Here is a 26,650-nt window from a genome sequence, read left to right on the forward strand (position 1 = left end):
TGGATTGATGAGAGGAACTCTGGCTGGACAAAGGGTCTGATCAAGGCCTTCAAAGGATTCAGTGAATCACCAGCTCTGCTATGATGCAGTCTGGCAGTCTGTTTTTTCATTTCCAAAGTTTGCAATGGCAGTATCTTCCCCTTATTCACCGCCATCATCACAGCATCTCTACAGGCTGGCGGCCATGGCATTAACAAAAATTACATGAAACACAGACTTCTTCAACTCAGGCTATCTTCAGAGTTCGAGGTCCTACCATTCCTGCCCTCTCTGAGGCAAGCTTCTCACATTAAAGGGTGTAGAATGGAAGGGTCTTTGAGGAGTGCCTGAGTTGTGGAGGACCCATGTTTATACACAGGCAAAGCAGAGCAGACCAGCAGATTGAAAAGAAAAGCGTTTATTACTCAAGGTGCCTGATGTGGGCATGTTTCACTTACAAAAAGGCTGGATCAAGGGCTGAACTGTCAATCAGGACATATAAATAAATTAAAATCAAACGCATACAATTTTCTATCAAACAAATAAATAAATAAATAAAACTATATGCTAACACATGCAAAAATGTCCAATGCAGAAATAAAAGATCATAAAACTTAAAAGAATCCAACATAAATATATGTGGTCATGCATCATACTGGAGGTTAAGGGTTCATCTCATGCCAAAATTCTTCTAAAAAGCCATAAAACATTTAAATTCACATTTCACATTCTCAAAATCAATAAAATTGATGGCATAGGGCACAAAAATAACAGTTCTAAAAATGGCATTTTCAGAACACTGGTATTTTAAATGGAACAATTCATGGAAAATTATAAAATATCAAACATAATCAGTGATATTGATAAAGCAACATCTCTCCACCTAGAATAGCTAAATTTTATTTAAAAAAGGAAGTGAAAAATGATCAAAAATGCTAAAAATAAGTTTTAAAGTTATGCATTCCAGATAACCATTGTGTATGCCTTCCAATTATTCTTATGACATCATTGCAATGGGGGAAGACTAAAACAAAATGCAAGTTGCTCAAAATGCAAGTTGCACAAAAACATAGAAATGCTTGATATCAATAAATTTGCTTCGATAAATAGTTAAATCAGTAAAAAAAAAAAGATGATGTTTAAAATGAATAAGAGATGGTCATACATATATTTATTTATTTGATAGTTTGATAAAGAATTGTATGTGTATGATTTTAAATGTTTTATATGTCCTGATTGACAATTCGGTCCCTGACACAGTCTTTTTGAAGACAAATATGGCCACATCAGGCATCTTAAATAATAAATGCTTTTCTCTTCAAATTGTTGGTCTGCTCTGCTTTGTCTGTGGATTGAGTATGTGCAAATTGAATCCTCTTTCTGATTCTACAACCTGTGCCGATAAGAACATAAGAATAGCCATGCTATGTCAGATCAATGGTCCATCTATCCCAGTTTCCTGCTTCCAACAGTGGTCAACCCAGGTTACAAGTCCCTGGCCGAATCCCAAATGGTAGCAAGATTGCAAGCTACCAATCCCAGGGCAAGTAGGTGACTTTACTCATTTTTATCTCAATAGCAGATTCTGGATTTTTCCTCTAGGAACTTGTCCAAACCTTTTTTAAACCCAGGTATGCTAACCGCAGTTACCACATCCTCTGGCAATGAGTTCATAAGCATATCTATTCATTGAGTGAAAAAATATTTCCTCCTATTCATTTTAAATGTATTACCATGTAATTTCAATAAGTGCCCTCTACTCTGTACTTTTTGAAAGAGTAAAAAATTGATTCACTTTTACCAGTTTTACACAGGGTTTTGTAAAATTATATCATATTCCCCCTCAGTCATCTCTTTTCAAAGCTGAAGAGCCCTAACCTCTTTAGCTTTTCCTCATATGAGAGGAGTTCCATCCCCTTTATCATTTCAGTTGCCCTTCTTTGAACCTTTTCTAATTCTGCTATATCTTTTTTTAAGATACACTAACTAGAATAACACACAATGCTCCAGTTGAAATCACACCATGCAGTGATACAGCTGCATTATAGTATTCTTGGCCTTATTTACCATCCCTTTCCTAACAATTCCTAGCAACCTGTTTGCTTTATTATCCGCCGCCACCACACACTAGGAATAAGATTTCAGCATATTGTCTGTAATAACAACTAGATCTTCTTCTTGGTGCTGACTTCTAAGGTGGACCCTAGCATCTAGTAACTATGATTTGGGTTATTCTTCCAAATGTGCATCACTTTGCATTTGTCCACATCAAATTTCATGTGCCATTTGGATGCCCAGTCTCCTAGTTTCCTAAGGTCTTACTGCAATTTTTCACAATCCACATGTGTTTTGACAACTTTGAATAGTTTCATCTGCAAATTTAATTACCTCACTTGTTCCAATTTCCAGATCATTTATAAATATGTTAAATAGCACCAGTCCCAGTATAGATCCCTGCGACACGCCACTATTTTATCCTCCTCCATGGAGAAAATGGCTGTTTAGCCCTACCCTCTGTTTTCTGTCCAGTAACCAATTCCTAATCCACAGAAGGACATTGCATCCCATCCAGTGGTGTGCTGCAGCGGGCTCTCATAGGCTTGCAAGAGCCGTTTGTTAAGTTTTTAAGAATTTTGGGAGCCGGTTGTTAAAATAGGCCTCCCCATGGCTACTTTAACAACTGACTCCCGAAATGTGGGCTTGGGCCCCCTCCTGAATTCTCTTTTACTTTGCTGGCAGTGATGCTGGCCCCACAGCCAAGTAAATAGACTGCTGCTGCTCCCTGCTCCTTGTTTTTGACTCTGAGCATCAGGCTGGGACTTTTCATGCAAGCGCAAGAAGGTTCCATCATGCTGCTCAGAGCCAGAAACAAGCAGCAGAGAATGGTGGCAGTCCATTTATTGGCTGGTGGGGCTCAGCAAAGGTATGCCTAGCGTGCCCCCACAAGGGAGGGGAGAGAGAAGCATGTATCCCCCCCCACAAAAAAAAAAAAAAATTTCAGGGCCGGCTATGCCCGGAGAGAGAGCCCGTTGTTAAAAATTTACCAGCACACCCCTGATCCCATCCCATGACTTTTTCATTTACTCAGGAATCTCTAATGAGGAAATTTATCAAAAGCTGTCTGAAAATCTAGATAGACTACATCAACCGGCTCATCTTTATCCAATGTTTATTCTCGTCTTCAAAGAAATTAAGCAAATTGGTGAGGCAAGATATCCCTTGTCTGCACCCATATTCTGTCCCATTAAATCATGTTTGTCTATGTGTTCCATAATTTTATTCTTTATAATAGTTTCCACTATTTTGTCTGGGACTGAAGTCAGGCTTACCGCTCTGTAATTTCTCAGATCACCTCTGGAACCTTTTTTTAAAAATCAGTATTACATTGTCCACCCTCCAATCTGCAGGTGCTATGGATGATTTTAATGACAGGTTACAGATCACTAACAGCATATCAGCAATTTCATGTTTGATTTCTTTCTGTACCATAGGTTGTATGTTATCTGGTCTATGCTGCGTTCGGCACCTAACCCTTACCGTTCAGTGAATCCAGACTGCCCCAATTTGACTGCCCCGATCGGACCGACCGTTCACTTGTCTATTAGATTGTAAGCTCTTTGAGCAGGGACTGTCTCTCTTTGTTAAATTGTACAGCGCTGCGTAACCCTAGTAGCGCTCTAGAAATGTTAAGTAGTAGTAGTAGTAGTCTAGGTGATTTATCACTCTTTAACTCTCGATTTGGCTTAGTTCTAAGTTATTGTCTGCCCATTTTTATGCTCTCATTTACATACTACTACAACTTGTTTTGTATATCTGTCCAAATAGTAGCAGCAAGTTTTCGGCTCTCTCCCCCCTCTCTCTCTTTTTGCTCTGGCAGTTTTCACATGCTCCTATTTCTTCCAGATTAGTCAGAAACAGACTCTAGCACTGTGAGCCTTCATTTGTTCTATCTGGGGAATTCCCCTTAATTTTATATTATCTCCTCCTCCCTCCTACTGGCAACACTGCAGTGACCATCCTGGGCTAAAGAACATGTAACTGGCTCTCTGTGGTGTAAGTCAACACAATTATACCCCCTGAAGAAGTGAACACTGCCTCTGCAGCATACTCAGTCCTAGGGAGTAAAAGTTCTGACTTGCGAATTGAACTAGGAGCCTTCTGCATGGAAGTGAACAGAACTGGGCCATTAGATGGCTTCAACCTCTCTACTTCTAATCAAGTCCAAAGACAGGTCAAAACCAGTAGGATAAAGGCTTACATTACTGTGTTACTATGCTAGTATATTAATGTACAATATGATGGCATTTTGAAATAACCTGCCAAGCAGCATATATTTCAGTTAAAGAAAACTAAATTATGTACCTGATTCTGTGATATTAAATTTTAACAGTTGTTTAACCTTTAATTTTAATTATTCTGGTTCATAAATGTTTATATATATATAGGGGCTCATTTGCAAAAGAGAAAAACATCCAAAAAGTGGTATAAATCTGCATTAGGGTGGTGGACTTTGGTCCTGGGGAACTGAGGAACTGAGTTTGATTCCCACTTCAGGCACAGGCAGCTCCTTGTGAATCTGGGCAAGTCACTTAAGCCTCCATTGCCCCAGGTACAAATAACTACCTGTATACAATATGTAAGCCACATTGAGCCTGCCATGAGTGGGAAAGCGCAGGGTACAAATGTAACAAAAAAAAAATTAGACATTTGTCTATGAAGGCCGTCAGAAGTGCAATCAAATCACAAGGGTGCATGTAAGGGACCTGTTAAGGGTGGGATCTGGGCATTCCTAACACTTGGACATTTTTCTGCCATAATGGAACAAAACTGAAATATCCAGGGCTTATAAGTTGGACGTTTTGGTCTAGACCTGTTTCATTAACAAATAAGCCACAAAATAGTGTCCTAAATGACCAGATGACCACTGGAAGGAATCAGGGATAGCTTCCCTCTAATCCCACAGTGGTCACTGACCCCCTCTCACCCCTCCAAAAATATCATTACTGAAAAGTATTCCAGAGTGCTACCTGATCACCATTTTAGAGAGATGGCTATTGTCTGAATTTTCAGTCAGATAGCATGGGGCCTCTGTGTATTGAATGTGCCTACTGATTTGGATGGATGGCACAGAGTAGGCAGAGGCCCCAGGTGGTAATTTAAAAAATGTTCAATTATCTACTATTTGATGTCCCTTTTGGAGTGAAGGCGGACGTTTACTCCAATCTGCACCTCATTACATGAAAAAAATATTAATTTTATGCTTCTCTATCCTGCTATTTTAAAATTATATTGCAATGCTACTTGGATTGCATTTGATTCACCATATTTGGCACAGGATTACATCTCCTGCTGTATGCTTTCTCCATCTGGGGACACTTGATTTGGTGAGGTATGGGGGAGCCATTTTCTAACTTGAGAAAATTATCCAGGTTGTGGTTAATTTGGTAATTGGGTAGGCTGGTGCTTAGTAGGATATCTCATTAAGGGGAACAGGTAAAAACACATTATGGATCTTAGAAAGCAGAGGGTGCGGGCTTCCCAAGCACTCCACGTGGTTTCATAGACTCAGCTGCATGTTTATGCAGTGGTGGGCACTGAGTATTCTGGAGGTGGGGTGGGATGAAGGAGGATGGAGAGGGACGGTTACTGAAATGCACTGCAGATCAAACTTTACTGAATGGCATTTGAGAGTTGATTGCATGGGGATTGGATGTTTAGTTATTACTCTTTGTATGTTGATTGACTATTGGGCTCATTTTTGAAAGAGAAGGACATCCATCTTTCGATATAAATCGGAAGATGGACGACCTTCTCCCAGAGATGTCCAAATCGGTATAATGGAAACCCAATTTTGCACATCTCCAACTGCAGTCCGTCGCAAAGACGTCCAAATTTCAAGGGGGCGTGTCAGAGGCGTAGTGAAGGCAGGACTTGGGCATGCCTAACACTTGAACATCTTTGACCTATAATCGAAAAAAGCAAAGACGTCCCTGATGAACACTTGGACGTTTTCACCCGGATATGTTTTTATTACAAATACGGCACAAAAAGGTGCCCGAAATGACCAGATGACCACCAGAGAGAATCGGGGATGACCTCCTGTTACTCCCCCAGTGGTCACTAACCCCCTCCCAACCTCAAAAAAATCTTTAAAAATATATCGTACCAGCCTCAGATGTCATACTCAGGTCCATGACAGAGCATGAAGGTCCCAGGAGCAGTTTTAGTGGGTACTGCAGTGCACTTCAGACAGGCAGACCCAGGCCCATACCCCTCCCACCTGTTACATTTGTGTAGGAAACAGTGAACCCTCCAAAACCCACCACAAACCCACTGTACCCACATCTAGGTGCCCCCCTTCACCTGTAAGGGTTATGGTAGTGGTGTACAATTCTGGGTAGTGGGTTTTGGGTTTTTTTGGGGGGGCTCAGCACACAAGGTAAGGGAGCTATGTTCCTGGGAGCATTTTATGAAGTCCACTGCAGTGCCCCCTAGGGTGCCCGGTTGGTGTCCTGGCATGTCAGGGGGACTAGTGCACTACATATGCTGGCTCCTCCCATCTCTAAATGGCTTGCATTTGGATATTTTTGACATGGACATCTTTGGTTTCGAAAATCGCCGAAGGTCAGAAACATCCATGTCTAGGGATGTCCAAATCTAGGGACGTCCAAATTTAAGCATTTGGACGTCTCTGACGGTATTTTCGAAACGAAAGATGGATGTCCATCTTTTTTCAAAAATACAGTTTTCCCTGCCCCTGGTTTTGGACGTTTTGCAAAGATGTCCAAATCACAACTTGGACATTTCTTTTGAAAATGCCCCTCTATATTTCCAAACTCTGGGGTGGAGGCTGGGAACCCTGGAACACATGTGGTAGGAATTCATGTTCTATGTCATTTTCCCCACATGGTAAATATCACTTCTAATAAATCTATGAGCATCCTTTTGTAGAATGTAGGTGTCATAACTTCACCCATTAAGAGAACAAAAATCCTTCAGGCATTGCAGCGCCACTGCACAGGTATCGTGTGCCTCCAAGAAACAAGGATGGCTTATGAAGAGCATCAGAAAGTCTGTAAGTCATGGGTGGGGGAGGTTTATTGTTCCCAATCAAATGGTTGAAAGGGAGGGGTAGCAATATTGGTGCATAAATCTTTGATTTGTCAATCTAAACTTTTATTCAAAGATGCAGATGGACGCTTTGTGGCTGTTCATTTTGAAGTACAAGGGGAAAAAAATTTACTCTTCTCTTGGTCTATGGTCCAGTGGAACATGAACTCAAATTTTTCCTAGCTTTGGTGTCTGTATTTTATTTATGTATTTATTTATTTATTTATTTATTACATTTGTACCCCGCTCTTTCCCACATACAGCAGGTCCAGTGCGGCTTACATAGTAAAAGAAAGCATCTTACATGGTATGTCAGGCACATAAGGATGCTACGCTGCTGGTAGCAGGGGATATGAACTTGGTATTTGATCCTGGACATGGACTGCTCTCATCTGGCAGTGGGGAGATCTTCACCTTTTAGTAGTCGTTTGGAACATTTTTGAAGAGCCCTAGAGTTGGTGGTGCATGGCATCTCTCGCATCCAAATGAAATGGATTACACACATTTCTGGGGCACATCGAACAGTGGCATACTTAGATTACATTCTGGTGGAGCATGGATTTTTCTCCCACATTTTGTCAGCAGTAATTGTGCCTGAGGAAATGTCAGACTATGCAATGATTTGGGTGGAAATAGACACTGACCCTTATTTCATCATAATCCAGGTCGGAGGTTTCCATCTTACCTTTTTCATTTAGGGGATTTTGCACAGGCCTGGACAAATTATTTTGATTCTGTGATATCTGCTGGGCATCTCTCTCCCCATGTGAACTCAGCTCTCATAAGTTTAATTCCAAAACCAGGGTGGGACGGCATGCTTCTGGAAGCATATTGCCCCACATCACATATAAATGTTGATGTTAAGATCCTGTCTCATATACTAGCTGACCGGCTTGCGGGGTACTTACTCGACCTGATAGCAGGTGACCAACCTGGTTTTGTCTGGGGTTGTCACTCTGTGATCAATGCCCTAAAACCGTTAATAGCCATGCTGCATAGTTCTAGGACAGGTACACCTTTACTATTGATGGGACATGACACTGAATGAGCTTTTGATCAGGTTCACTGGCCCTTTTTATTTCACACATTATGATAAGTGGGAATTCAGGGATGGTTTCTCAGTGTGGTTAATACACTTTATATGGACCCTCAGGCTTCCCTCTTGATTAATGGTGTCCATAACTCTTCTTTCTCTATACATTGAGGAATGCACCAGGGATGTCCCCTCTCCCCACTACTCTTTTTACAGGATGTTTTGGTCTAGACCTGTTTCATTAATGTATAATCCACAAAACAATGCCCTAAATAAAAAAAGATGAATACTGGAGGGAATCAGGGATGACCTCCCCTCTCACCCACCACCCAAAATGATTAAAAACATTACTTACCAGCCTCTATGCCAGCCTGAGATGTTATACTCAGGACCATTAGAGCAGCATGCAGGTCCCTGGAGTAGTCTAGTGGTGGGTGCAGTGCACTGCAGACAGATGGTCCCAGGTCCATACCTTCCCCTGTTACACTTGGGGTGGAAACTGTGAGCACTCCAAAACTCACCAGAAACCCACTGTAACCACATATAGATGTCCCCTTTACCCATAAGGGCTATTGTAGTGGTGTACAGTCAGCGGTAGTGAGTTTTGGGGTCTCAGCAGACAAGATAAGGGAGCAATGGTGAGATGTGTGCCTGGGAGCATTTATTTGAAGTCCATTGCAATGCCCCCTAGGGTGCCCCGTTGTTCTCCTGGGATGTGGTCAGTCTACTAAGAATGTTGGCTCTTCCTACATCCCAATGGCTTAATTTTGTGCGTTTTTCACTTGGACTTCTTTTTTCAAAAATGGACCAAAAAGATAAACGCACAGAGCACAATAACATCTAGCAAATAGCCATTTTTGAAAAAAAAGAAAGACATTTTTCTGTTTTGAAAATGGCTATATTCTCTACTTGAATTTGGGATGTTTTTAGCAAAATGTCCAAAGTTGGACTTATACACGTCCTATCGAAAATGCCCCTCCACCTCTCACATTCAGTGTCACTGATGGTATGTAATATTCCATGAATTAAATTTCATGGTTATGATACAGCACTTTTGACTTACATATTCACTTTCCATTCATATTATTTTCTTATTAGAATTGGTATTCTTCTTTGAAGGCTTGTTACAATTGAAACCTGTGACAACTGTAAGTTATGAATAATATGCAGATCCCATTTGTTTGAAGACCAGTATGTGAACACTTTTTTTGTTTATATATTCATTTACATAATACACCATTTATTTGTAATTTTTGCATTTAGTTCTCAAGTATATTTGCTTCCATGTTTCTATTTTATTGTTTTTACTTTAGAGAGAGTTCACCAATGTGTTTAGTTTTGTTTTTATGAAAGTTTATACATATATAAGTTTAAATATATGGCCATGCTGTGGGGAGCACTTAATGCCACCCACTGAGGTGGCAGTAAGGGCTCCTACAGTAACCTGGCAGTAACCGGGTTAGCACCGTGCTTGACAAAAACAATTTCCAGGGAGCACCGGAAATGGTGCGCACTCAACCCAGAACTACCACTGGTGGCTGCGTTGGTCCAGCGGTAGCTCAGTTTTAGCAAGTGGTAGGCCACTGTTGGGCTTACCGCCACTTTGTAAATGGGCCTTTAGTTTCAGACAATATTAAAAAATGATTTGACATTCTCAGTCTATTGCTCTAACCACCATAATTCATAACTGAAAAAAAATAATTGCTTTCAATTTTGATGATCTTCTATATGTAATATAGTTAAATATGAAAGGGTTATAGCAGAATGTCAAAAGAAATTAGGACAATTATAACAAAATTTGGGATCCATTACTAAAATTTTGTGTTTCCTCTTCTTGAAAATAACTCACAAATATTACATTATTACTTTCACCCGCTGTCATTATATTACTATTACCATTATTTTTGTTACCTTTCAACTCATGCGATATACTGTAATGGTTGATGTTTTATTGTTCTCTGTTATTCCGTATTGTTCATAATGTAATAAAAAGATTGAAAAATGTTGTTTTTATTACAAAAAATAATTCTTATGAAAGGGCCACTCCCCTCCCCCAATTCTGTTCCTCTGCTATCTGAATGGATTATCACTTGGTGTGGCTCATTATGGCATACCTTTGTGGAAAGTGAGGCAGGTTTGGCTACTTTTATAAGTAGGGCCTCCAACATCCATTTTATAAAGTGTCAAGTGGTGTATGATAGGTGGAGTTTTCACATGCAGTGTAAGAGGCAACCTTTTGGTTTTCAGTAAAATAAAATGGAAATGTGAATCTTCTCTGTAAGGCGTAAGAAATTATCCTCTCTACATTCACCCGAAAATGTGAGAGACAATCAAGGACAGACAGTCATAATTAGAAATAGACATATAAAAATTTAGTCCCTTTGGTTTAAAATACATCTTCAAAGTGACAATTAAAAACAGCAAGACAATACAAAATACAAAACCTTGCTCTACAACCATCCCACATTGTTCTATAGCTGAAAACCAGCTCTTAGATTTTAGTTCACATACTTCATTAAGACAGAATTTTTATGAAGCATTTTTAAAAGTATTTGTACAAAGGATCTGTTATGTTTCCCTGAATCTATACATTACCTTGCTGAGTTTCTGCAATAAAACCTCTATTTAAAAAAGCTAAAATATCTGTATATGTATATATAAAATTCCCATTCCACAGAAATCACCATAAAAGTGTGACCATCAAAAACTGCTGCATGCTCAAAGTATTAACAGTGGAGACCCCATGTGCATGACTTTGGTGAACCATAACTTTCTATGAAGGAGTTGGATTTTGTATGCTGCATTAGTACATCAATACAGCATTTGCTAGAAAACAAAAGGTTATCAAGTACATTGCTTGTCACACAGCATTCTTTCACTTCCCCAGTGAAATAGCAGTCTGGCATTTAAGAACTAATTATCAGGACCTCTTCATTTCAAGCCCTTCTCTACCACTAGTTCTCTATATGATCCTAGTCAAGTCTCTGCCTCCTTGCGCTTCAACCTGGCTAACTGGATTCATTCTTCTTTTGAGGAGTACCAATTGTCATGAAGAATTTTAATCCCCCCCCCACAAAAAAAAACCCCTTCTGTTGTAAACCCATCAGAGGGAGGGCTTTTTTTTTGGAGTGGACTTAACATTATAAAGCTATGGGGCTCATTTTGAAAACAACAACAACAAAAAACATCCAAACAACGTCATAAGGTGGCAGAAGGACGTTTTTCTCTCAACAAACATCCAAGTTGAAATTTTCGACACCCCGATTTTAGACATTTTGCTCCACAGTTTGTCAAAATTTCAAGGGGGGGTGTGTTTTGGGTGGGACCTGGATGGGACATGGGCGGCCCCAAAAGATAAGACATTTTTCTGCAAGAAAATGAAAATGTCTGGGGCCAAAATTGAGACATGTTTTGCTAGACCTGTTTCAATCACAACTAAGTGACAAAAAGGTGCCCTAAATGACCTAATAACCATTGGAGGGAATAAGCCATAACCCCCCTTCCTCCCCCAGAGGTCAGGGTCTCCCTCCCAGCCCCTTCAGATGTGACACAGTACATAACAGCTTCAGATATGATTGTCATTCCTATTAGAGCAGCAAGCAAGTCCCAGGAGTAGCCTAGTGGTCAGTGCAGTGGTCTATAGAGAAGGAGACCCAGGCTCATATCCCACTCTGGTACACTTGTGGTGGAATGTGTGAGCCCTCCAAAATACACTAAATACCTACAAATAGGTGACACCTGCAAGTTTCAGAGCTATCGTAGTGAGCTACAGTAGGTATTTTTCTGCTCCTGGAGGGCTCACCATATAAGGGGAGTATGGTGAAATGTGTACCTGGGAACTTTTATGTGAAGTCCACTGCAGTGTCCCCTAGGCTGCCCACTGCTCTGCTGGGGATGTCTGTGTGGCAGTCTACTAAGGATGATGGCCCCCCCAAACATCCATTGAAGCTGGTTTTTGGACATTTTTTTTCTTGGAGGTTTGATTTTCCAAAATGTTCCCAAAAGAAAAATGAACTGAGCACAAATCCCTGAATTCTGTAAATGTTGCTAAACACTGTGTTATTCAATTTAATTGAACAAGTCAATGAGCGCTGATAATTGAGATTGTAACAAACAATTATTGGTGCTAATTGGATTTAATTAAAATTTACATATCTAAATTTAGGTGTGGAATCCGTGGAAATTTTACGTGCGGGTTCAAAAAGAGGGCACTGCCATAGGCAAGTTGTGAGTGGATCAGAAATATTGCTATCATTTATGCACACTGTTGTAGAATAATGGGGATCCGCGTCTAATTTAGGACTTTCGCTGGTGTAAATGATCATACCTAAATGCAGTCACAGTTACCAGCACTAAGCACTATTCTATAAATGGCATCTAATTTTAAGCACCATTTATATTAAGTACTAAGCGCTATTTTTTTCAGTGCTGATTTTTTAGACAGCATTTATAGAATTTAGTACAAAAAGTCTAGGAAAAAGGCAATTTTCGAATCAAAAAGATTGACGTTTTCAGGTTCCAAAATTGCTATGTTCACCACTCAATTTTTGGATGTTTCTAGCAAAACGTCCAAAATCGGACTTAGACATTAAATCGAAAATGCCCCTCCACATGTTATCTCAATTGCCTCCCCTTGTTCCTTTTCACCCAGTACTTCCCTCACCCTTAATTATCTTGTCTGTCTGTATTATTTTTTAGATTGTAAGCTCTATTGAGCAGGGACTGTCTCTCTATGTCAGATGTTCAGCTTCACACAGTTCCTAAAGAATATGAAAAATGTCTAATTTCTTCAAAAAGGTATTATAGCAGGAGGAGACACACATCCATTCTTTCTGCTAAGTTGTTTTTTGTTTTTTTTTTATTTAGAACAGCGTACTTTCCTTGACTGTCTGCTCCTTTTTGTAGATACCACGTTCTTCACTAGTTGGCCATTCAGGTGGGTTCCACTGTGCGTACTGGATCTGTTCAAGTTTGTGCAGTCATAATTTCATTCTGCTACATGGCATTTTAATGAACTTTACTGTATATACATACATACTATATTTATATATATTATATATGCAACACACATGTATGTACACATTTACAATCATATACCATTATTGCACTTGCTATATACAATGCAGTTTCTTCTTACTGCTTGATGCATATAGTATCCTACTTCTGTTCTCCATAAAGCAAGGCAGCTTTACGCTTCCATATAAACAATATACAATAGTATCAGCAGTGTGGCCTGTTTAGGAAGCATTATAGAAACACAGAAGTATTGTACATGCATGGAAGCACAGCCTTCAACAGCTGAGCACCAGGATTCTTATGGCATTTTATTTCAACTGGTTTCTCACAGATACAGTGAACTCCTCATTTATTCCAAAGGATGGGATCCCTGCAGTTCCTTTGGTGATGGTGTAATAATGTTTCATTCAGTTCCAGGTGTGAGGTCCTGGACAGTTTTGAGCATTCTGGGCATGAGGATCCTGTTAGTTTTTGTGTTATTTCCTTGTTGTCAGGTCACCGCACACATGTTGTGTCACATATGTATCAGCAGGAGCACCCAAACCCATAATGCTATTCTTTTTCCTTGCTGGTGAGTTTTATTGCATGAATTTTTCGCTTTGGTCCTACAAGAGCTCAAAGACGTACAATGGCTTTCTTCCCATAAGATAGTGATCAATTTTACCATGCAAGGCAAACTATCTATGTTGGCATCTTCATTTAAAACCCAGGCACTGCGGATCTGGTGCTATATCTCAGTGAGCGTAAGCTTGAATGATCCTCCCACTTCTTCAATCTGTAACTGGAAGGTGTCTTCATTTGAATAGTGCTTCACAATATTGTCATCCATGTTCACCAGGATACTAGGAAAAAAAACAGTGGAAAGATAACAATGTCTGCGAGAAATTAACATTCATACAGTTTTTGAGCCTATAGGGATCAATTCCAAAGTAATTTACAAGCTTACTTTCAGTCACATTGAGAAGTCACATCAGGTCAGGGGTGGAAAGTATCTGGCTGATTTAGCTGGCTGTGGTCAGCATTTATTTAAATGGTGACCTTTGCTGGCTAAATTAGCACCAGGTAATCAATGCTGGGCCATATCCAGGCAACAGCATTGAATATGTGGAGCTAATCGCACCAGCATTGGCCCCCGGAGCCTATGTGGGTCCCAGTCGATATTCAGCCAGGGCCTGCATATAACACTGATTTTGTGTATGCAGGGAGGGTATAAAAACATGAAGTACAGTCAGTGTTCCCAACCCAGGAATTCATGGGAGAGCTGTTGAAAGGTCACACAGTATAACGTGCCCCTGTGTTAAGAAGATATTTCAGGGGTGGAGAAATACCCTGTTTCCAGCAGAAGGCAGGGCCTTTGAGACATACAAGGGTAGATAAGGAAGGAAGAGTTGTCCTTAGAAAAAGAATGAGAAGAAGAAAGGTAAATGAGGTATCATCATGGCAAGAGGTGAAGCAGAGGTCCAGAAGAGTGGCTTTATTGGAATTCTTTTATGGCTGAAGGGGAGGCAAGAGGAATGCTCTGTAATAGACTTGTGTGATACCATTGAGCATGTCTTCCCAATCAGTTGGAGAGGAAAACAAAAATTGTGGGATTTTATCTGAAGGTACCAACAGTGGATAGAAATACACTACTTACATCCAATAAGAAGCCTAAGCAGCCTGAGGAACTCCAAACAATTTGTGACCCAGTGACTGTACCTTTTAAGGACTGTTAATAATTTGATGTGTAAAGATGTAATTGAGAGAGTATAGTTAACTTTGTACACTTGGTATTTTTTGTGTTAAATGGAACAAGTAAAAAAAGGGACTAGAATCCAGTTGTTCTGAATGTGACTTTAGTGCTTAAGGGATATTTAGCATCACTGGGGTGCCCAACAAAGTCATCTGTTCCCTCAGGTAGAACTCTGCATAAACAAAAACTTTTGAGTGATTGTAAGCTGCCAGGGGCTACATGTGTATCATTTCCCCACATTCATCTAACTCTTTTCTTTAAAATGCTGGTTTTCTTTTACACTCCATGCATAGTGGTTTCCTTTGAAATAGACAAAGTGCACCACTGTCACCGGTAGAGGTCTTCCGACATCAAGGATTGCCCTAACTTTGCACTGTAGCTGGAGGCATCATCTCTGTAACACAACTAACCTTGGCTGGCATGGAAGACCCAATGTCAAAACAGAACCAATATCTCCTGCGTGATGTTTCTTTTATTATGAGGCCTAACCTTGGACCACTATTGTACTGATCTCTAGAGATGTTCAAGGTGTACTGTACTGATACATATTAACAAAAACAAAAATCAACCATTCTGTTCTTACCCTTTTTTACACTTTTTGAAGATTTTTCCAATTTTATCCATAGGGACATCATATTTTTCTGAGATCTAGGATAAAAAATGTTTATAAATAAGAGATCATAAAGCTTACCTATTTCTGCTTTATCAAATACTGTATCTTAGATTTCTTTTTTAACTGTATCATCAAAGAACTTATCTACCACATAAACGACTTAATCTCAGTGCCTCATTTTAATACTACATTCATTATTTCTCCCATGTTTGCACTTTTTTGGGCTGTCAATTTTCTCCTGTTCCTTTGTACTTCCAACATGATCATAACCAGGGCTGGGATCTGGTAACACAAGTCTTTATTTACAACTATTTGCACATTTCCCTCCTATGTTATATTTCCTCCCAACTTACTTTAGTGCAATTATTGAAGTGATGGTCCCTGGTAGGGGCCAAGCAACAGGGCTCTTTCTGAAAAGCTACAATCATGGGTCTTAAATACGACTACTAGGAGTTGCTGTTGTGAAAGGACTGACTTCCTCTGACCCTCTTCCTATGGGTTATGAACATCGCCTCTGCAGCACTCCCAAACAACCCAGAGAGTAGTTTTGTAATTTCATAATAAAAAGTGCATCAGATACACCAGATATCAAATAAATATTTTGACAGATGTCAAGGCCAACTTTAAGATGTGGTTCTAAGGAACATATTGAAACATGTTCTGGAAATGTAGGATGTAGCCTAAGCCCCTCTGGAAAGTGCATATCAATTTAATGGGGGAGAGAAGAGGCGTGTTTTAGGGGAAAGCAAAAACATTTGCCCTTTTTTAAATCTAAATGTAGGTTTATCCCTCCAAATTTCTGACCATTTTATAGTAATCTGTGATTTATATTTATTTATTTTATTTGCTACATTTGTGTCCCACATTTTCCCACATATTTGTAGGCTCAATGTGGCTTACATAGTACCAGGAGGCGTTTGCTGGCTCCAGTGAGCAAATACAAGGTGATATTGTGGTAGGATAAAGTTCATGTGGCGCAGCCACAGTTAAGAAGGTGTGTGGAAGGAATTGGATTATGTACAATTATGTGCTTTAATATTGATGTATCGCAGAGATCAGGCATCTAGGTTGGATCTGCGGGGTATGCCTTTTTGAATAGGTTGGGTTTTTAATAATTTCCCGAAGGTTAGGTGGTCGTACGTCATTTTCAAGGCTTTTGGTAGTGTGTTCCAGAGTTGTGTGCTTATGTAGGAGAAACTGGATGAGTAAGTTGATTTGTATTTGAGGCCTTTGCAGTTTGGGTAATGCAGATTTAGGTACGTTCGAGTTGATTTTGATGTATTTCTAGTTGGTAAGTCTATCAGGTCTGTCATGTATCCAGGGGCTTCACCGTAGATTATTTTATGGACCATGGTGCAGATTTTGAAGGTTATATTCAATTTATACTTATTTAAATTCAATTGGTATTTATAAGTTGAATAGAAACATACAATTTGTTCTAGTGCATTTCTGTGATTGTTGAGAATCTTTTTCTTTCTCATTGGCAAAGGACAGGGGGGTCAGATGAAGATAGTGAATAAATCACCTTAGTTTTCTTTACCTCAGTTCTGCTTTCCAAGAAGAGTTTAATAATAAACTTGAGGAAACGTTTTCTTTCCCTTAGTCCAGGGGTTCTCAACCCAGTCCTCGAGACACACCTAGCCAGTCAGGTTTTTATGATATCTATAATGAATATGCATGAGATAGATCTGCATGCACTATCTCCATTGTAGCTCATGCATATTCATTGTGGATATTAAGAAAACCTGACTGACTAGGTGTGTCCCGAGGACTGGGTTGAGAACCCCTGCTTTAGTCCTTCCAGATCAGTCCAGAACCTGTGGGTTTGTGCCCGTCAACCAGCAGATAGAGACAGAGAACAAAGACTTGTGAGCCTCGGTCTATAAGGGCACCATGCAGCCTTAGGCCTTTAGTATTTCAAATGGCAAAGCAAGGGAGACAAGGAATATGATTCTTCACCCATTTGAAACAAATTGAAAAAATAAAACACATGTAAACCTATGTAAAAAAAAGATCTTGTACAGAATAGACAACCAATAAACAGAAGCTTGCAACAAGAGAACAAACTGTAATCTTCAATAAACAGCAACAAACACAACAGTACAGAACTCACCCCTCTACTGCTGAAATATGAAAAACCTGCTGAGGTTCTTTTCACCTTCTTCTCAATAAAAAAAAGGCTGAAAAATTGACCCACTCTTGCACATCTCAAAAACTTTTTTTGTTTGTTTAATATCCAAATTCAAGAAGAGAGACAGAGAGGGAAGAAGGGGAGAAAACTCAAGCTCCTCTGAACTATCCCTTATGCTCAACTGAAAAAAGGCTTTATTTTTAATGAGCTAAGCCCAAAATCTGCCTACCCTCTGCTCTACTGGGTCCCAGGAACTTCTGTCAACCACACCACGAAGTGCATGGTCTAACTAACAACATTTGCTGGAGACAGAAATACTGAAAACCTGAGGCTACACAGTGTCTTTAAAAGGCAGGGCTCAGAAGTCTTTGCTCTCTGTCTCCATCTGATTGTTGATGGGCACAAACCCACAAGTTCTGAACTGGTCTGGTAAGGATGACAAGGAAAGGCCTTTTATAAAATTGTGTAGGAATGTATGTTTGGAAAAGTGGAGTTGCAAATGTTTGCATGTATTTTATAAGATACATTGGTACATTTGTGCTTGTGAATTTGCATGCTACTGGGACTGGTTCTGGGTGCCAATTTTATAAATGCCGATAAACACCTATCTTGCCTTTAAAAATAAGCTTAAAATAGGAACTCTTTTGGAATTTTCAGGTAGGTGCTCACTCATAAAATTACCTCCTAAAAGGGCAATTGTATGACCTAGGCATTCATATTTATGTGTTTAGAATATTAGAATTAAAGTCCACAATATGGGAATGCAGTAATGGAACAGGAGTATCAAAAATTAGGCAAAATTAAAATGAAGGAACAGACTTTTAGCATGATTCACTCCCAAATGCAACATTCTTTTATAAGAAGTCATCAAGAAGACTCTAAATCGGACTGAGCAGGCACAGCTTTAGTGCCAGTAAATTTATCACAATGAAAAACGGATAATTGAGGCTGCTCAAAACACATCTATTTTACATTATTATAATAAATTATACATCTACATGAGTATCTGAAAAGAAAACTTAAAGTTAGGCACAATTTATAGAATAGCGCTTACGCCCGGGACTCGAACCTAACCTTAGGCGTAACCATTTGCACCACCTGAAACAAGGTGCAAATGGATGCACCTAAATTGGGTACATATCACCTGTATTCTATAACAATGAGCGTAAATGCTAGGAACGCCCCTGTTCCACCCACGACCCTCTCATTTCCGCACCCCTCTTTTTTATTTCACATATACATTTATGTGCATAAATTCCAATTAAATCTAATTATTGCCAATAATTATTTGTTAAAAAGCCAATTACTGGCACTAATTAGCTTGTTATTCAATTAAGTGAACAAATTGAGCACACGCCCACATTCACGAACACAATTTTTGTCGACTTTTATAGAATTAGGGGGATAAGCGCCCTGTTACAGAACTGCCCTTCAGATGTTTAAATTATGTATACAGTTATATGTATTTCCATTGCCAGCATTAAAAATCCATATATATATGTATCTATATCTTTATACAGATAGTTATACATTAATTAGATCTACTGTTTAGACTTTTCTACATGGTGTTTATGTTCAGTGGGTGAATTTCACTAATGAACATATAGCTTTATGGCTACCCTCATTCTACCCTAAGCCATTCCTTTTTAAAAATGTATAACTTTGACCATTTTGTGACTGGACATGCATATTTGTTGACCTTAGTTTATAGAGAGACTTTTTTTTTTGGAACATTGAATTTTTATTCAGGAGTTTGAAGGTTTTTCTCACTGTTCGGGTTTCCTCTCTTTGAGAAGCCTTTGAGAGTGCTGGACTCCTTGTGGGGTGGCAGTCAATATTGGGATGGCCCTGGAGACTTGAGGCTTCATTTTTTAAGAATTTACTGGTCACTGGTATGCCCTGTGTTCTTCAAGATCAGGCAAAGGTTTGATTTTTGTTAGTACAGCTATATGTACAATCATCAGGAAGATTTTCTTTTCCAAGATCACTCATATAGTTAACATCGCCACAAACTGCCTAACTGCTTTTTAATATTGGCTTTGAGATTTCTGGTTTCTTATTATTGAAGAATACGCCAAATGTGATGTGGGGCAGTGATGGTGTTAGCAGTGCTCCGAAAAATACTTACAGCCTCCATTAGACCTTTCAGAGTTGGACTCTTCAGCATAAGTGCATCAAAGACTTCCTCAGCCTCCCTCCGCACATACAACAAAACTACACGACAGCAAGAGAACACAATAGAGAATTTCAATACAAACTTGTATGATGGAAAATCTCCATGCCTGCAAGCAAAAGCAGGAAGTGTTTCACCAATCTTAAAACAGTGGCACCCCCCCCCCCCCACCCCACCACCACCATACTGCACATATCCTAACAGTATGGAAAGTTTGTCAGAGTGATATGAGTGTATAAAGAATCATACAGCCAGCATGAAGAGTAGACATGAATGTCTTGTGATGACCAGAGGTCTGTACAATTTCACCTTCTTGTTATCATGTAACCCTTAAAGAGTCACCAAGTATTCTTCTAATTCTCTCTCATCTATGCTTTCCTTGATTTCTTCTTCCCAATCTCACTGGAGTACAGTGTGATGGTGAATAAATGAATTGCACTTCAGTTGATGAACACTACTTGTCTGCGTTGTCAAAGTGTTCTTCGGCCTAAACAGTGGGAAAATTGCTGAATGCTAAATTCCTTTTCTTCTTTCAATCTATCTGCCTGGTAAGCAGAAAGAAATGTGCAATAAAACTTCTTAGCACAACAGTCTGTAATCAATAACTTAAGGCCAGCTAACTGCTGTGTTATTGGCTTGTCTGGTCTAATAACAATTTTCAACTGCTACTAACCCCTGTTTCCTAAACTTTGAATGGGCTGTGGCAGCATTGCCGTGCGACAGCTGCTAGCGCGGCTTAGTAAACAGGGGGAAAAGTTAGGTTGAATACACAAATGATAAGTTTAAAGTTTATATTGCTTTCATATCAAGGATAGATAATGAACCCTCCCCCCAAAGAAAATTTAAATTAAAACAAGCTAATAGGTGCAAAAACTTTCAAATTAATTTTGTCATAACAATTTGGGTGCTGACTGTTACTCTTGGTACCCTGAAGTGGTTCCACAAAGACCCCAAGGTCCTCTAAGACAATGGCTCCCAAACTTGTCCTCATGAACTGCAGCACGTTGAGTTTTCAGGACAGCCACAATATGCATGCTATAAATTTCCATTTACTGGGAGTACAATGTATTCAGATCTATCTCATACATATTCATACTAGCTATCCTGAAAACCCCTCCATGGCATCCCGAGGACAACTTTGCACATCACTGTGCTAAAGGCATATTCTGAATTTCCTTGATTTTAGTTGTATCTACAGCAACTAAATAGTGTCTCGTTGATGATACATCTTTCTACATATAGACATTTTGTGCTAGTATTCAAAAGGTGTTATACTTTTAGCAGCCGTTCTTAATCAAAGTCCCTTATCCGTAATTAGCGTTACCTAAAATTCCCTCTAAATGCTCCAATTCTGTCCAAAAGGTGCTGGGACAGACTAAGGCCATTCCTTCTAGCTATACATGTGCCCCTGGATTCTACATATAGTGCCTAGATTTGTGCATCCAAATTTGGGTGCAATCTCGAGATGCACGTGCAAATTAATTGAATAACGAAATCAGAACCATCAATAATGTGGTGCTAACACCCACATACTGAAGATAACTGGCACCCATTAGAATTTGTGCGTGCATATGGCTGCGCACTATTGTATAAGGCAGTACGCCTAACTCTTATAGCACATATTTCAAAATGGGGAATGGTCATGGGAGGGACATGGGCATGGAGGAGTAGCCTAGTTGTTAGAGCCCAGTCTTGAGGTGGCTGGTTCAAATCGAACTGCTGCTCCTTGTGATCTTGGGCAAGTCACTTAACCCTCCATTGACTCAGGTACAAACTTAGATTGTGAGCCCTCCTGGGACAGAGAAATATCCAGAGTGCCTGACTGTAACTCACCTTGAACTACTACTGAAAAAAGTGTGCACAAAATCTAAATAAATAAAATTATGGGGCATTCCAGAAAGTTTTGTGCATAGTTATAGAATATCGGGTCAGCGTGACCAACTTGAGTGCCAGCATTTATACCAGGTTTCAGCAGACATAAGTCTGACACTTAAAATTTGGGCATGGGAATCGGTGCTATGCAAGATTCTATATGTAAACGATTTTTATTATTGAGATTTCAGCATATTAACCATATCAATACATTTAACTGAGCAGAGCTCCTCAGCAAATCAGGCAATATACATCTGATGCCACTTGAAACAATATCCATAATCTTTTTGACTGTTGGTTCCACCCGTGTCCCCCCTACCCCTTGATCACCCTCTATCCCTCCCCTCCTTTAACTGTAGACATCCCCTTGAACAGATAACAACAACATATGTAACCATTTGTAAACATAATCCAACTTCTCATAACCTATAACCGTCTCCAGCTATCTTAGAGGCTCTCATACTAATACACTATATGTCTATTCCATGTATCATGCGAGATTCTATAAAGAGTGCTCCCCCTACATAGAATTGCGCTTAGCACCAATCTTTTCTGGCACTCATTTTTTAGCGCGATAAATAGAATCCAGCCCACAGTGTTGAATTCAGCCAGTATCCACACAACTAAGGGGCCCTTTTACTAAGATGCGTAGGCGCCTATGCACGCCCAACGCACGCCAATTTGGAACTACTGCCTGGCTACCGTGTGGACCGGCCGGTAATTTCATTTTTGACGCACGTCCACTACGCACGACGGAAAATTTCCACCGTGTGGCGCTAACCGGGCAGTAATCGGCAGTGTACGCACATTGTTGACTACCGCTCGGTTAACACAGGAGACTTTACTACTAAATTAATGGGTGGCGGAAAGGTCTCAGGCACCAAAATGGACGTGCGACAATTTTTATTTTGCCACACGTCCATTTTCGGCCCCCCCCAAAAAAAGTCCTTTTTTGCAGGTGCACTGAAAAATGGACTTGCATGTGTCCAATACACGAGTCTACAGCAGTGCAGGCCATTTTTCAGCGCATCTTACCTTCAGTGCTTTAATTTAGGACAGCAGCTGGATCGTATAGCACTTTTTGGTGGTACACAATTTAATTATTCTGGAAAGTGAGTTTCAAAATTCTGTAGTCATGAATGAAATGGTTCATCTTAGAGTGGAGCTGCAAATCATGACAAACATGCACACAATTTAGTGGTTCCCACTGTAGCCCTTGAAAAGTCCCTTGCTTGTTTGTTCTTTAAGACAGTGGTTCTCAATCTAGTCCTAAGGACACATTTACCCAGTCTGGCTTTTACAATATCCACAAGAAATACGTCTGAAAGAGATATGCATACAATGGAGACAGTGGATTTAAACTTTCCTCATGCATACTGTACATTTCCTGGAAATCAGGCTGGCTTGGTGTTGCCAGAGGATTGGGTTGAGAACCAATGCTTTAAGTGTCATGACAAATAAGCATAATACATCTGCATATACCAGTCTACTTCTTAGACCAAGTATATATCTTAAAGAGCTTATCAGTAAGGGTGCTCCAGAGAGCAGGGATGAAAGTAACTGAGCTAGCCAGTTTATGTGTGCTGTTACCTGGATCTGATGGTACAGCACAACATGGACCACTCGCACAATCTGGGGAATTCTGTATAGGTTGTCCAAAGTTAGGCGCCAGGATGATCCATGCTAAGCTAGTCCTATATAATAATTCTCACCTCCAACGTTCTAAAACCTGGCTGCCGGTGTCCGTAACTTTCTGGGTCTCTGAAGCCTCAGCTGACGTCACGACGCATTACGCGCGTAATGCGTCATGACGTCAGCTGAGGCTTTGGAGACCCAGAAAGTTACGGACACAGGTGGCCAGGTACGCGACGGAGGCTGCGGAGGTTTGGCGGTGGGAAGGCAGGCTCGAGAGGGTCGCGACAGGGGGGTCAGGAAATCCGGGGGGAGGGGGTTCCAATTCGGAGGGAGGAAGGCAGGGAGGTGGGCTCTGGAACTCGGAGCGGAGAGGAGTGGGGCGGGGGGGGGGGGAAAACGATGGAGGGGTCTGGAACTGGGGGAGGGGGGAACCTTGCTAGTGCCCGTTTCCTTCCTGCCTGAAACGGGCCTTTTCTACTAGTATTCTATAAAGGTCGTTTCACAAAACAGCTTTTATAGAATATAAGCTTAGCTTGCATTTCACCCCTAACTTTAGGCATGAACATTTATGCATGTCAAATGCTGGTGTACACATTCACGCCCATCTAATGGCAGTTAGGTGAGAAATGCAGGTATTCTATAACACCATGTCTAAATTCTGGAAATGCCCCTGACCCACCCATGCCTCTCCCATAGCCATGCCCCCTCTGCTGCTATGAAAATTAGACATGCATGATATAGAATAGGGCACAGGGTAGATCCATGCATAACTCCTAATGACTGCCAAATAAGGAGTGGAGGAGTGGCCTAATGGTTAGTGCATTGGGCTGAGAGCCTGGGTTTGATTCCCACTGCAGCTCCTTGTGATCCTGGGCAAGTCACAACCCTCCACTGCCCCAGGTACAACATTTAGATTGTGAGCGAACTAAGGACAGAGAAAGTACTTGCATATATTATATGTAAATCTAGATTGAAAGCCCACCTCTTTAACATTGCTTTTGACTTGTAACCACTTGTAACCACTCGCCTCCACCTACCCTCCTCTCCTCTTTCCTCTACCCATTAACTGATTTGCTTGCTTTATTTTTTGTCTATTAGATTGTAAGCTCTTTGAGCAGGGACTGTCTTTCTGTTTGTGCAGCGCTGCGTACGCTTTGTAGCGCTATAGAAATGCTAAATAGTAGTAGTAGTAGTAGTAAACCGCTTTGGTTGAACCACAGAAAGGTGGCATATCAAATCCATGACCTTGACCCCTTTTAACGCCAATGGCCAATCATTGATTTCTTTCAACAATCTAGCTAATTACTTTGTGCATGGATCTTTGATCTGTACACAAAATTGAGCGCCTATTTTTGGGTAATCTATACTGATTCTCCCCCCCCCCCCCACCATGTCTATAATGTCATTTGGAATAATTCCAGTATAACATTATATCAGTACTGGCAAGGAACTGAACTGCATTCCAAGTTAGGGGCACTCCTGTGAGCTGTTTAGTTCTGAAAACACACTTATTTTCTTTCAAAAATACTGTGGCTATGGGTAATAAAGAGAAAAGATCAACATGGCACTGCATGACAAAGTGAAAGAAATTTCCATCGGACCTACAATAGTTCAGAACTCTGCATGCATAGACAGATGCTCAGTGGCAATGACAAAAAAGTTATCTGAATTCAAGAAAGCCTTGGATTCCAAGGTGCAGGAAAGTGAGGGTAAAACTGGAGACTTAGGGTCCAATACACAAAGCTTACTGTGGTTGCAATGTTTGCTTCAGACCAGTTGGAGCTGGTCTAAAGCAAACATTACGTAGTGTCTAATGCACAAACAGGTTTTGCGTGGCTTTAACCTCGAGCCATAGCAGCTATCAAGAATCCCATGCAAATGTATTGCAATAAGCTCATTAGTATTATAATGAGCATTCTGTGCGATGCACAGAAAGGAGCACCTACCTTCCAAGTATAAAATTTTCTGACAGGTCTGGAGCTGTCAGTAGTGTTAGGACGACATGAGAATATACTCTGCATAAGAATTACAAAAGGCTTCTACTCCATCGTGACTACAAGGATAACAACCTGCCTCAGATCTGAAAGATTTGACTGCTAATAGTGCTTTAAGAGCTGTCTTGCACATTTTTAACAGGCTTTAACCCCCACATATGTTAGTGCCCACCGTTTGACCTTGAATCGGAGAGCCTGAGAAAGGGAAGGCTGAATTTTCTGCCTATTGCCTGGGATAACATGCAAGGGTATAAGCAGCGGTATTCAGGTGGCTCAGCAGGGAAAGTGCCTAGCACATGTGAGCCGCTTGCAGAATTTACATGCATCTGATTTGCATGTGATTCCCTTTGAGCATCAGTAGCTGTTTGCAACAGTGACTTTTGTGCATCGGGGCCTGAGATGGGTCTGCAGAACTGAAATAGGAAGTGCAAAGGAGCACAAATGATGGGCTTTCCTGTTACCTGTCTCTCTGTTTCATTATAATAAGCCAGAATGAACAGATATACCTCGTTTTGGTTCTTCAACCCTGGCCAGCTTATTGGGAGGTGAAACAAATTCATCATCAGCCACATACGGCACTCTTTTCATCCCCGACCTGTAAGTAATAAGGCATTCTGATTTATTTATTTATTGTTTATATATATATATAAAGTTTCTTATACTCCTCCATGTCACCAGTGACTAATAGCTCTTGCATTTAGAATCTGTGTCCTATTATAAAATTACCCTCATAAGCGCAATTTTCAAAACTAATTTACCTACGTAAAAGGACTTTTTGAAATTTACCCACCTTTCATTTAGCTAAAGGTAGGCATGTTATTTCATAGTGTTTGTAATTTTACCTGCATTGTGAGGAGGTGTCGCTGGAGACATTGGAAGAGGCAAGTAAGTGTTCAATTTTGTATTTTCAAAACTATGCAAACTATTTTCCATGAAAACAGTACCTTCAGAAAAAGTACCTGCAAATCATTGCAAGGACTTTTTACCCAGGAAAACTTTCTAGGGTAAAGTATGCTTGAACTTCCTTTCTGAAAACTGGTACAAAGCCCAGGGAACAAAGCACCTCAGAACAGGTATAAGAATGCCCTATGCAGGCTTTATCCCCTCAATTAACCACATATCAGCTAATACATGCATTAAAAATCTCACTCTAATCCATGTACTTAATACACATTGATAAATAAACCCAACTGTAATCATACAAATAGTGCTCCTTTTTAATTCTCCAATGGACATACCTGGGCCATGCAATTATTTCATTCACTTGCATTTAGCTACATCATGCAAATAGCGAAAAGCTCTAACCAGAAATTGCAACCAAAACCAACCAACCAAATAAACAACAAAAGAAAAACAGGCAGC

At 40.2% G+C, this 26,650-nt stretch overlaps 1 protein-coding gene across 5 annotated transcripts in view; it reads right to left on the reverse strand.

Moving 5' to 3' along the window:
• Positions 1-12,793: 12,793 nt before the first annotated feature.
• Positions 12,794-26,650, reverse strand: part of GRHL1 (grainyhead like transcription factor 1) — a 169,443-nt gene continuing 155,586 nt past the window's right edge. For all 5 annotated transcript variants that reach the window (XM_030198875.1, XM_030198874.1, XM_030198876.1 and 2 more), the window contains exons 13-16: positions 25,795-25,883; positions 19,743-19,828; positions 15,454-15,518; positions 12,794-13,980 (exon numbers count right to left, since the gene is read on the reverse strand). In XM_030198875.1, the coding sequence (XP_030054735.1) occupies positions 13,866-13,980; positions 15,454-15,518; positions 19,743-19,828; positions 25,795-25,883 (355 nt within the window). In that variant the 3' untranslated portion in view covers positions 12,794-13,865. The remainder of the gene's footprint in view (positions 13,981-15,453; positions 15,519-19,742; positions 19,829-25,794; positions 25,884-26,650) is intronic.

Source organism: Microcaecilia unicolor, chromosome 3 (assembly GCF_901765095.1).
Source record: "Microcaecilia unicolor chromosome 3, aMicUni1.1, whole genome shotgun sequence".
Classification (NCBI taxonomy): Eukaryota; Metazoa; Chordata; class Amphibia; order Gymnophiona; family Siphonopidae; genus Microcaecilia; species Microcaecilia unicolor.